Raw genomic sequence first — 12,306 nt, forward strand, 5'->3', positions numbered from 1 at the left:
GGATGTAGCTCAGTGCAAAGGCCCGGTTCAATCTCAGTATGGGGGGATACTTCCTGTTTGATCCTTTCTTCCTGAGCTGTCAGCGGGATGAGTGGTGCCCAGGGCTGCCCCAGGTCCCACCTCCTGTTCCCTACAACACACCGAGACCCTGGCCTGAGACAGCTGAAGGTTCAGCACTCTCCCCTGCCCAGGAAGGAAGCCTGTCAGGGTCTCTGGAGGCCCAGGGCTGTCCAGTTCCCTAGGGCCTGGCCCCACGGTGACCTCCACCTTTGGGCCCCGTTCTAGGCTGTGCACAGGGGACCCTCTCATGGCCAGGACTCTCTGCTCCCACCCGCTAGCACCAGCCTTGTGTGGTTCCCAGGCCTAGCCTCTTCCCTTCTGAGTGAACTGACAGGTAATGGTCCCATACCTGGCTGCAGCTTGTCCCTGGTAGGCTGGGAGGTGCCTGCAACACAGCCAGGCCTCTGTCTGGTCCAGTTCCTGGGCCCCTACCTCTTTGGGCCCTGTGGGCCTTGGGAGGGCCCAAGGATCGAAGCAGGTTCAGAGGGAGGCAACCAGCCACTCCTAGACCCAGAAGGCCCCCAAGAGGTTCTCATCTGGCTTCCCCTGCTCCTGCACGGCCTGTGACCCCAGCCCGCACCCTCCCTGGGTTACCCAGCCCAGCGTGGTGTGAGCTGAGCTTTCGAGGTTAGCCGGAACCCCCCAGACACACCCTGCAGCCCCCACTGCGGCACAGCCCAGGGTGGACACCAGACTAGGTGGGCTCAGTCTTTATTGTGCGGGGTGGGGGTGGGGGTGGGGGTCCCTGTGTGCCGGACACTGTAGAGAAGACACTGTTGTCCCTGGCACAGCAGGTAGCTCTGGAGGCCCAGACCCTGACACCTGGACATCAGGAGGGAACTAGGGTCCTCTCCACCAAAAGGTCACAATAGACCTGTGACCTTCAGGAAAGAACAGTGAAAATGGGGGATAAGAGACAGTGCTGGCTTCAGACAGGCAGGCGGTGTGGTCTGCACACCCTCCTGAGCCTAGGTGGCTAGGGACCTGGGGGGCCTGAGGGGCCTCTGGGGGACATGTCGACTCCCTGGCACTCACGTGGGCTTAAAAAGGAGAAAAAACAAAACCTAAGGAACAGAGTTGTCTATGTAGAAAACCCTACTTGAGTTAAGATTTAAAAAATCAAACACGGAGATCTACAGCGGATTTGCTGTGGCTGCATGGGCTTTCTGAGGTGAGCGGGCCTGGCGCTGACGGCAGGGGAGGACTCCTGCGGGAGGCGGGGACAGGGCCCGGGCTACCGCGCTGCTCAGGTAGCGTTCCTCTGGCGGACGTTCTTGTCTTTATCATTCACGTGGGGCGTGCTGCCCTTCCTGCAGACAGAGGGCAGGGGCTTCAGGACCCAGTGGTACTGGCGCCTAGCACTGACCCCGTGGTGGTCCGAGGACAGAGGAGACCCCTCCCACCCCCAGGGGCCGGGACTTACAGAGGCGCGGATCCTGCATCCTCATCTGTGGAGGGAGAGGAGGTGTCAACGCAGGCCTGGCCGCCCACAGGGGCCTTGGAGGGAGTGCGTGCAGGGAAGCAGCCACCCCATTCTGCTGCCAGCCCCACCTCCCGCCTTTGGGAGTGGCCACGCACAGGCCACATTCAGCTGCATGCACGCAGCCACAGCCTAGCGAGCCAGCCCTACCATGCAGCTGCTGCCTGGGCCGCATAGGGCACCCCTTACCATGGAGCACACCAACTTGCAGCCAAGGGGGAGGAGGAGAGAGGGCGGTGAGACAGTGGGCAGCAGACCCCACTCTCCGCAGGGAGAGAAGGGTCGAGACTGCCCCGTATCCGGGGCTCCACCCGGCCACTCACCGTCCAGGGGCTCATCTGGCTTCCGACGCTTCTCATAGATGAAGATGATGGTGACCAGCACCAGCACCTCGGCCACAATGCCCAGGAAGGGCCAGAGTGCCGCCAGGTGGCTGCGCACACGCAGCTGGATGCTATCCTGGCCGGTGCCCTCAGAGTTGGTGCCATTGCAGATGTAGGTGCCGGGGTCTAAGGTCATGTCCAGGTTCTTGATGTGCAGCTCCGACCTGGCCTCCGAGGAGATCACAAAGAACCTGCCCTCGGAGCTGTTGGTGATGACCTGACAGGGGCCTTATCAGTACCTGGGGAAGGAGGGGGCCGTGGCCCCATCCTCACCCCTCACTGGACCTGCGTCCCCAGCTGTGGGCCTCACCTGTTGCTGGGAGTTAACCTCCTTGTACCAGACCCAGGTGTCGATGGGCGTGTCAGGGTCAGACTTGCAGGTCAGCTTCACCGTCTCGCCCTCACTGGCGTGCTCAGACTTCTTGGTGGCCTTGATCCGGGGGGGCCCTGAGGCTGGAGCAGGAGGGACCTGACACCCCGCAGAGCTGCTCCCCTCCTTCTCCCTCCAGCTCCTGGGTCCCCTGCCCACCCATCTCCCAGCCACAGCACTCACCACTCACTGGGATCTCGGCCCTGCCCAGGGACTCAGGCAGGAAGACGCAGGAGTACTTGCCCGTGCTGTTCTTGGTCACCCTGCAATGGGGCAGTGGCTGTGAGACCAGTCCTCCCAGAAGGGCACACATGGCCTGGGTCTCACCATGAAGCAGCCAGAATGTGCTGCAAGTGAAAGGGGCCCCATCCGGGTAAATGAGCCTCCCCGCAGCCTGCCCTGCCCTGATCCCTGGGAGAGGGAGTTCCAGCCCTAACGAACGTGTCTCACTCCACTCTTCTGCTACAGGACACAGAGCTGCAAGGAGCAATATCAGACCCAAGGCTCCCTGGGGCTTCCGGCTGTCCCTGCTGCCACTCCACTCACTGGTACTCAGTGTACAGGTCAGGCAGTGCGTCCTCCTTCAGCACCTTGCCATCCTTCAGCCACTGGTGCCCAGTGACAGCGATGTCGCTGTGGTTCATGATGCAAGCCATGTGCACATAGGAGCCAATGTCGTCCACAGTGGTCACGATGGTGCCCGCTAGGAACCACAGCAAGAAGAGATCAGCACAGGATGGAAGAAGCCTCGCCCTGAAGGATGCCCAAGGACCAAGGTGGGCCAAAGAGGGCCTCTCCAACCAAGGCCTCTCCCTGAGGATCCAAGGACACCCTGAACCCTCCATGAGCACAGAGGACCAACCTGCTGGAGGGGCCCCACCAGGGCTGGGACTCCTTTCCAGGAGAGCCGGAGGCTGCCCCTTGCGAGCCCTCACCTCCAGCAGAGCAAATCTCTTGCCCAGTTGCCCGCAACCCTCAGGAGTCCAAACCTGAACATCGACTGCTAGAGGCTGCAGAGGCCCTGGAAGGCCAGAGGTACTGCTGAGCTCAGAGACCCCAGACCCAGCAGACACATGCAGGGGAGACGGGCCAGTGACGAGGGGCACAGGGTCGGACAGACGGAGCAGGATGGACAGACGTGTGGATCAGGGAGGCAGGGCCTGCGGCTCCTGGCCAGGCTGTGCTCCTGCCTTGTGGTGTTGATTCCCACTCCAGGTTGGAGCCCTGGGCTGGGCAGAAAGCTGGGCCAGGATGTCTGGGTTCTACCAAGCAGGAGCCAGGGCCGGGTGGCACGAGAGGGAAACTAAGGCAGGTGACCCGGCCACTCACGTTCAAGGACCACCACGCTCGCCTGGGCATGGACCCATTTGACCCTGGGCACCCGGGTCAGGTGGTTGCGGTCAGGGTCGTTGCTGGCGCGGCACTCATAGGTGCCCGCATCCTCGGTGGTGAGCCCCTCGATGGACATGGTGCTGGCCGCATGCTGGCGGTAGGTGGCGTGGATGTGGACACGGTCCTGCCGGGCGCCGTCCCAGAGCTGGGAGCAGGGGTCGCCAGGCCGGTTCCCTTCAAACCACCACTGGATCTCGGGGACAGGGCGGCCAACTGCCTCGCAATGCAGCTGGATGCTGCCCCCCGCCCGCCCCTCCTGGGACAGCGGGGCTATGAGGAAGCCAGCTAAGGGAGAGGGTCAGGGCTGTCATTCCTGGAAAGGGGCCTTGAGTAGCCACACTTCCTCTGAGCTCCCAGGGAGAAGTGCCCAGGGGGACATGTGGCTGCCATGTACAGGGCAGCCCAAGGGAGGGACCGTGTCCCCACCCAGAGCCCCAGTCCTCACTGGTGACATGGACTGTGGACAGCAACTGAAACCACTGGCTCCAAACAAAACACAGGGCTGGGTGAGACAGAGATCCCGGCCTGAGGGCCCAGCGCGGCAGGCCCTCCCAAGCCCCATCATCCTGACTGGGAACTCCTCCCAGCCCGTAGGCCAAGTGGAACTCACACCAGAGCCCTTCCCTGAGCCTGTGTGAGATGCCGCCTATGTGTGGGTCTCTCTGTCCACTGAGGGTCAGGTCAATAGTGGGGCAGATGAAACCTCTAACTCCAAAAGGGCAGGTTATCCTCCAGCCCTCAACAGGTTCCCCTCTCAGGCCAAACCTCAGGATCACTGCCCCCAGAATCTCTGATGAAGGGCCCCCCCAAAGGCAGGGTCCAACAGCAGGTGTGGCCGGGGTGAGGGTGCTACCTTGGGACACAAGGTCACAGAACTAACTGCAGAGGGGCAGGGGACACTCAGACTCCTCACGGCAGTTGCTGGCAGGGCTGGCCCAGGGGCAGGCTGGTTCCCACGCCTGTGGGTATGAGGACATACATGCGACTGCAGGAATGTGGCTGCAGACACATGCACACGGCTACGTGTGTGCACACGCTCAGCCCCAAGCAGCAGAGCAGCAGGTCTCGGCCTGACGTCTGCAGACGGACACACCTGCAAGTGCACGCATGCTTGGCTGAGTAGGGAGCAGGCTACAGCGCACGGTGGTACCTGCCCCAACGTTTCCGGGACACCTGCCTATCTGAATGGCCCATGGCACCCAGGACTGGGCCAGGACACTTGGGAACCACTTGTGGTGGTGCCTTTTGACAAGGGATCTCCTGGTAACCTGTATTTCCTGGGACTGGTCTCCCAATTGCGCCAGGTGACCAGGGCTTGAGGGCAGTGCGTCAGGGTAGAAAGTGAAGCAGAGGCTGCAACCCCTTCCCACCTCTGCCACCCGCTCCTCCCACTGCCTGGTCACTTCATCCAGGGCAGCAGGGGCAGCAGCCACTCTCAGCTTGGCAGGTCTTGTCCCAGCTGCCCCCATCATCTCCACCGGTAGCGGGGGCTCAGCTGCCAGGGGCAAAGTGCACCCTGTCCACACTCTCTCCAAATGGCCTCAGACATAATGCTGCTGCCTGCAGGGATGGCATCAGAATTTTACGGGGCCAGGCTGTCAGCAAAGCAACCCCAAAGAACACCAGGACGAGGGGAGCAGCTGACCCATCACCACCTAGAAGTCCAGACTGTGTCTAGGCCACATGATCGCAGCCCACACCCTCCAAAAGTCACCTTCATCTAAAAACAGCCCTCCTCCTGACCACTTGCAGCCAGCCGGGGCACAGAGCCAGCTGGCTGTGGGGTCAACAAGCCTGCACTGCCTGCGCTGTCCAAGCTGGGAGACTCTTTCCTGAGGGTGCGGCCTGCGCCTCCCTCCTCCCCCCATGGAGACAAGAGCAAGAAAGCATTCTGGGACGCAAGCCATAGGCACAGTCACTCCTCCCACCTGGATGGAGCCCTGCCTCTCATCTGAACCACAAAATGGAACCCATCCTTAGGAAGTCGGTGCTTCCAGGATTACCAGCCTGGATTACCAGCCTGGGGCCCCTCACCCTGGCAGAGCCTCATGGGGGACTCTGGGCAGGTGGCCTGGCAGGAGAGGGAACCATGATCACTCTTTGCCCACAGGGTCTGGAGTACCACGGGGCTTGGGTGGAGCTCTGGGGCCTAGCATGGGAGGGGCCCAGTTTCCAAGCTCAGCACCGAGCACACGCAAACACACAGGAGTAATCAGACCCTCATATCTTTGACTCTCTCCATGTGTAGGGCCAAAAGTGCCAAGAAAAACAAGCACAAATGCCCCAGACCAACTGGGACACTTCTCACCCACATAGGCTTTGCCCAGCAAGGCCGCATAGCTGCACCAGGAAAGGGTTGAGGGATCTGCCCTGAGGCTGAGTTTGACGTTGGCAGAAACCCTGTTTGGATCCCGGGCAAGAAAAAAATCCTCTATCCATGTAACCAGAGTGGCTATTCGGGGCACCCTGCGGGGCTCCTAAATGTGCCAACCCAGACCTGCCTCCCGCTAGGCCCAGGGCCCTTCCCAGGAAGAGCCTGATAGGGCCATCTCAATTTCAAGGGCTAGGAAATGTTGAAGTGGCTCAGGAACAGCCCCCTCCCTGGGGCCTGCTGTCCACTCTTCAGTCGGAGGCAGCCATTGTGGCCACCCCTCTCCAGCAGAGCCCTAGACCCTCTGCCCTTTGTTCCCTACATGCTTGTCACTATAAATCTTTAACCCAGAACCCAAAGAGATTTTCAATAAAGGAAGACAATTTCTCACCAAGCACAAGAGCACCGTCTAGGGGCTGGGGATTTAGCTCAGCGGCAAAGCGCCTGCCTGGCAAGCGCAAGGTCCTGAGTTCGGTTCCCGGTACCGGAGAAAAAAAAACCAAAAAAAAAAAAAAAAAAAAAAACAAAAAAAAAAAAAAAAAAAAAAAACAAAAAAAAAAAAAAAAAAAAAAAAAAAAAAAAAAAAAAAAAAAAGAGCACCGTCTAGAACACCCCTCCACTGACCTCCCCAGAACCCTCTCCAGGGCCCTATGGGCAGCACCAACCCCAAGTGCCCAGAGTCTTCAAGATCACCTGTGCTCTTGCTCTGGCCAAGAGGCCAAAGCGACCTCACTGTGACCTTGAAGCCATCTCACACTTTCCCTCATTAACAGGCAAAATCTGAGGACCCCTGTCAGGTCAAAATAGGGAGCCCCTCAGGGCATGTGGAAGAACAGCGCTAGCCCAGAAGGAGCTAAATCCCACCAAGAATGATAATCCCTCAAGGTCTGGTTCTGAACACAACAGACATTGTCCAGATGACTGAGCCGGGGGTGGGGGAGTCGTATGTTGGGGGAGGGGGCTGTCTTTCAACCTGGCACTGCCCAGGTCTTCCTCAGGGGTCCTTCCCAGGTATTGCAGCATCCAGCCTAAGGGCCCAGGCTGAAGCAGGCCTAGGAACAGCCCAAGCCCTGGCTCCAACCTAGGGGATCCCTTAAGCCCCCAGGCTTGGGCGGCCCCTCTCTTGGTCAGTGGCACCAGCAAGTGGATCTCCAAGCCCCCCAAACACCCCCGTGCAGGGGTGAGGCCAGGCCCCTGACCAGGCGACCCTCTGCCACAGAAAAGCAAGGAGAACACCTCCTATACACCCACACATCCTGGCAGGCACCTGGGGATGCCTGGGGACAGCTTTGCTTGGGACTCCCCCGAAGCTGTGCCCATCACCCCTGAGCACTGCCCCCCAGGAACTCCCCAGGGTCACCTCTCCCTGCAGGTGCAGCTCAGACTGGGGGTTCCTCACTCTGACTGCCCCCAAGTGGGAACCCCCAGGCCGTGACTCTCCTTCACCCTGTCCTGCTGCGGTTCGGAGACTCCGGGGCCCCGGCGCCCCTCAGTCTGCAGGCTCCGCCTGGATCCACCAAACCTCAGGGTCATCATTTTCAGGCACTGATGACTCCGCAGCGTAAACTCTCATCCTTCCCCGCTCCAGTCGGGGGGTGGGCACCCCAGAGGGCAGGCTCCTCCACTCCTGTATTTTAGGGCCTTCTTCATTGTCAAGCGACACTGTTGTCCCTCTGGGCATTATGGCCGTCTCAGCACCCGCAGGATAACCTTCACCCAGTCTCCCAGGGTGGGAACCCTCAAAACGACGAACCCCCATACCCCGACCTCCAGGACCCCCAAGCCTCAGAGACGTAGCCCCCAGGCACTCCCGCGCCTCCAAAGCGCCAGGATCACCCCTCAGCTCCTTTCTCCCAGACGGGGACGCCCCCCGCCCCAGGGCTTCTCTTGTACCTCCGTCCCCTCTGGCCTCGACCCCTCGACCCCCGACCCCGCCAAGACCCTCAAGCCCCAGAGCCCCCCCAGGCTTAGTTCTCCGGCCCCGCGACCTCGGCCCGCTCCTTACCGGCCGCGGAGGCGCCCTGGACGTCCAGCAGCACGAGGCCGAGCGCCAACAGCACTGCGGCCGCCATGTCGCCCCTCGTCCCCACACCAGTCGCCGCGCCCGTCCTCGACGCGGTGGTATAAGAAGGGCGGGCTGCTGTGGGGCGCGCGCACGCAGGTAGCGTCGCGGGGCGGGACGCTCAGGGCACGCTGGACGCCACGCCCTGCGCACGCGCACATAAGCACGTGTACTCCCATCGGCCTGGCAGGCTCGAGCTACGGAAGCCCGACCGGCTGCCGCCGGCGAACGTGACTCCGGCCCCCGCCTCTGACCTGGAGGCGGGACTCGGCGTTGCTAGGAAACGAGGGTGGTGCCAGCGGGGGTGGGATGGACCCATGGCGGATACTTATTTTGTTATTTCTAAATTGAGCTATGAGCTGTAGGCTTGAAAGTGGTAAAAACGGTATATTTTTGAACATGAGATTCAAATAAGGTTTTTTAGTTATATTTTATTTAATTAATATTTTTGGTGGATCCCAGTAATCTGGAGGCTGAGGCTGGAGGATCACTGTGAGTTCCTGGCCAGCCTGGACTACGTACTGAGATCTTGTCTCACAAAACCAAAGACAGGAAAAAATGTTCAGAGAGGATTTCTCCTCCTAAAACAGAAATGCTTGGACAGCCCTTAAATTAGGATATAAGATGAAGAACAAAAGTTTTTAGTGTTAAGTATCCTGTATAATATTTGGACATAGTTATACAAAGAAAACATTCACTGTTTATCTGAAATTAAATTTTTTTCACATCAGTCATATAGGAGCCGGGCGTGGAAGCGCACGCTTGTAATCCCAGCACACAGGAGGCTGAGGCAGGAGGATCATTGAGAGTTTGAGGCCAGCCTGGGCTACAGAGTGAGCTCAGGCCAGCCTGAATGGCACGCACAGCAAGACCCTGTCTCAAAAAGGCAAAAAAAAAAAAAAAAAAAATTAGTCATACAATGATTTTTGTTTAATGTGCTTTTCTTTTTTAAAGAGAGAAAAACAGGCCAGGCATGGTGGTAAATGCCTGTAATCCCAGCACTCGGGAGGCTGAGGCAGGAGGATCGTTGAGAATTCGAAACCAGCCTGGGCTACAAAGTGAGCTCAAGGCCAGCCTGAACTGCATAGCCAGACCCTGTCTCAAAAAAAAAAAAAAAAAAAAAAAAAAAAAAAAGAAAGAAAAAAGAAAAACAATAAAAATGATACAGAATTTCAAAACAAGATAGTAGGAAATTAGCAATGGTTAATATACTGCATATTGTTATCTTCAAAGTAGTTGCTCAGATTGAAATTAAAATTTAACTGGTCAGGGGTTTTGTATTTTGTTTGGCAGCTGGACCTTGAGGCCTCCATGACATAAGACAAAGAACAAAACTTCAAAGAAGGTTAAGAGGGGCTGGGGATTTAGCTCAGCAGCACAGCACCTGCTTGGGAAGCACAAGGTCGTGAGTTCGATTCCTGGTACCGGACAAAAAAAACCTAAAAAACCGAAACCAAAAACAAAAACAACCCCCCCCCAAAAAAAAACAAAAAACAAAGAGGGTTAAGAGAGACAACAGCTGAGTACCCTGTTGCCTGGGCTGCAAAGCTGACCCTCAAAAGCACAGGCAATAAAAGAAAAATGGACTTGAGCAAAATCAGAAATTTTTGGTTTTGGGGATTGAACCCAGGGCTCCACACATCTGACATTTAAAACTTTTGTCCTATGAGAACAGCAAGAAAGTGAAAGACCATCTGTAGAGTGGAAGGAGGGGTGGAAAGATTTAGAAATCCTACATCTGATAAAAGACATGTATATATAAAGAACACAAGCTGGGTGGGGGCACATGTTTGTAATCCTAGCAGCCAGGAGGCTCACGCAGGAGGATGACAAGTTCTAGGACAAGCTGGGGTACATTGTGAGTTCAAGGCCACCCTGAACTACATGGGGAAACCCTGTCTCAAAAAAAAAAAAAAAAAAAAAAACCCAAAAAAAAGCAAATTAAAAGGCAGAGAGACAGACAAACACAATGAGATGCTTCCCACCCACTAAGTGGGCTGGAATCTAAGTAGCAGATGAGAGCAGGCTGGTAAGATTGTGGTAAATTGGAATCTTCCCACTGCTGTAGGGAGTGAACCGGGTACAGCCGCTGGGAAAAGAGCCCAGCAGATCCTCAAACATGCCTTAAATAGCCGAGCGTGGTGGCTCACGCCTGTCCTCTCAACACTTGGGAGGCAGAGGCAGGAGGATCACCATGAGTTCAAGGCAAGCCCGGGCTATAGAGAGAGATCCTGTCTCAAAAGTCAAAAAACAACAAAACCAAACCAAAAGCCCTTATCCGGAGGGCCTTGGAGCTTGACCATCACACAGATGGGGTCGAAGCTAAGCTACGTGCGGGACGAGGGCCACGAGGAGGAGCCGGCTAGGGAGAGAAGCCAGCTGGCATCAGAGTCCTCGCAGGGTCACAAACAACCCCTGCTGTGCACAATTCCTTCCCCCCTGCCCATTCCTCCCCTGCCAAGTCCAGACCTCTGGGAAACTGCAGTGCTGCCAGGAAACTTCAGCTTTTGTTTCCAAATGCAGCCTGGCCCCTTCTGAGACCCAAATTTCTGGTCCCCTTGGCCGAAGTCCCTCCCTGAGCCCGGTGTGGTGTGGGGATCAGGGAGCTCTTCAACAACCTGTGCTGCTCAGCTCTGATCCACTGTCTTCTAGGACCAGTCAGTCCCCTAGGGTAGCCAGGTTTAGGAAATAAAAATACTGCACGCCTGACATCCCAGCACTCTGGGAGGCTGAGGCAGGAGGATCATAATTTTGAGGTCAGCCTAGTCAACTTAGCAAGCCGCAGGAAGTGCTTAAGTAATACAGGGTCACTGCCTGACATAGGATGTGACAAGATGGACGCGGGGGCTTGAGAGAAGCAGGGGCTCCTCGGCTGGAGGGAGATGGGGGATGTGAATAGTGGCATCCCCACAAGATAGGTCCTCCAGAGCCTGGCATGTGGCTGTATCTGGAAAAAAGGGTCTTTGCAGAGCTAATTAGTACAGGATTTCCAGATAAGGTACTCCTGGATCAGGGTGGGCCCTAAATTCAGTGACAGTGTCCTTATGAGGGACAGAAGAGCCAGGCATGGTAGTGCATACTTGTAATCTAAGCACTCTGGAGGCTGAGGCAGGAGGATTGAGGGCAGTTCCAGGCTGGCCTGGGCTACATAGTGAGTTTAAGCCTGGGCTGAACTACATAGCAAGACCTTGTCTCAAAACAAACAACAAAAGAAGACAGAAAGGCCAGACACTGTGGCCCTCATGTATAATCCCAGCTACTTGGGAAGCTGAGGCAGGGCGATGTCATATTTGGATGAGGCCAGAACGAATATCCATGGAACCTTGGAGGGATATGGCCCTGTGGGACCTGGGTCTGGACCTGTGGGCTGCACATGAGGGTAGAGGGGGTCCTGTTGTTGTTGGTTTTTTTGTATGGGGACTTGAACAATTGAACTCAGGATCTTGCGCTTGCCAGGCAGGGGCTTGTGTGCTGAGCTGTCTCCCCGGCAGTCCTGTTGGGAGAGGAGTCAGTGAGACAGGAATGAGGATTCCATCTGACAGCCTGAGATGGAGTCTGCTGAGTCACCACCTGCAGGGATCTTTCGAAAACATCTGCCAGGTGCCCTGTGGCTGCCAGGGACCTCCCCAGGGCATGATCAGGCAGGCTGCAGTCTCAGGGGTGCATGGGCCCTGCGTGGGCACTTCAGGAACACTGCATAAATTGGACCGTAAAAAGTACTGTGGTCTCATGCTGGGCGTGGTGGCCCACGCCTGTAATCCAGTACTCAGGAGGCTGAGGCAGGAAGATGGCCATGAGTTTCAGGCCAGCCTGGGCCTCTCTCAAAAAATGAACAAATGAAAAACCCCAAATGTATGTTGTCTTCTATCGGGTAGAGATCGTATCCTTGCACAAGGGCCCAAGCTCCCTGTGAGGTGCCTTAAAAGCCCCTAGAACAGTGGTGGCGAACCTATGGCATGAGTGCCACAGTGGACACACGGAGCCCTCTCTGTTGGCACTCGAGCCAAGTGTATGAGTTGCTTTTTCTAAACTAAAACCTCAGTATTCACATTTAATTGCAGTGTTAGCACTTTGTGATAACTAAGTGGGTTTGTGGTTGAAGGTTGGGCACTCATCTCTAAAAGGTTCGCCATGTGCTGGGGATGGTGGTGCACGCCTGTAATCCCAGCACTTGGGAGGCTGAGGCAG

At 56.9% G+C, this 12,306-nt stretch overlaps 1 protein-coding gene across 2 annotated transcripts; it reads right to left on the reverse strand.

Annotated features, from left to right (window-relative positions):
• Positions 1–755: 755 nt before the first annotated feature.
• Positions 756–8,246, reverse strand: Bsg (basigin (Ok blood group)). 2 transcript variants are annotated; one of them, XM_013505312.1, is made up of 8 exons: positions 8,062–8,246; positions 3,623–3,970; positions 2,840–2,996; positions 2,477–2,556; positions 2,234–2,376; positions 1,864–2,140; positions 1,484–1,508; positions 756–1,370 (listed from the first exon to the last, which is right to left on the reverse strand). In XM_013505312.1, the coding sequence occupies exons 1-8, from the start codon at positions 8,126–8,128 to the stop codon at positions 1,307–1,309; spliced, it is 1,161 nt and encodes a 386-aa protein (XP_013360766.1). In that variant the 5' UTR covers positions 8,129–8,246; the 3' UTR covers positions 756–1,306. The 2 variants fall into 2 exon arrangements, with proteins under 2 accessions (XP_013360766.1, XP_005406093.1); XM_005406036.2 differs by lacking the exon at positions 3,623–3,970 and having other exon boundaries at positions 8,062–8,237.
• Positions 8,247–12,306: the final 4,060 nt, after the last annotated feature.

The sequence above is a fragment of the Chinchilla lanigera genome, unplaced genomic scaffold (genome assembly GCF_000276665.1).
Source record: "Chinchilla lanigera isolate Chin_1 unplaced genomic scaffold, ChiLan1.0 scaffold00094, whole genome shotgun sequence".
NCBI classification, from domain to species: Eukaryota; Metazoa; Chordata; class Mammalia; order Rodentia; family Chinchillidae; genus Chinchilla; species Chinchilla lanigera.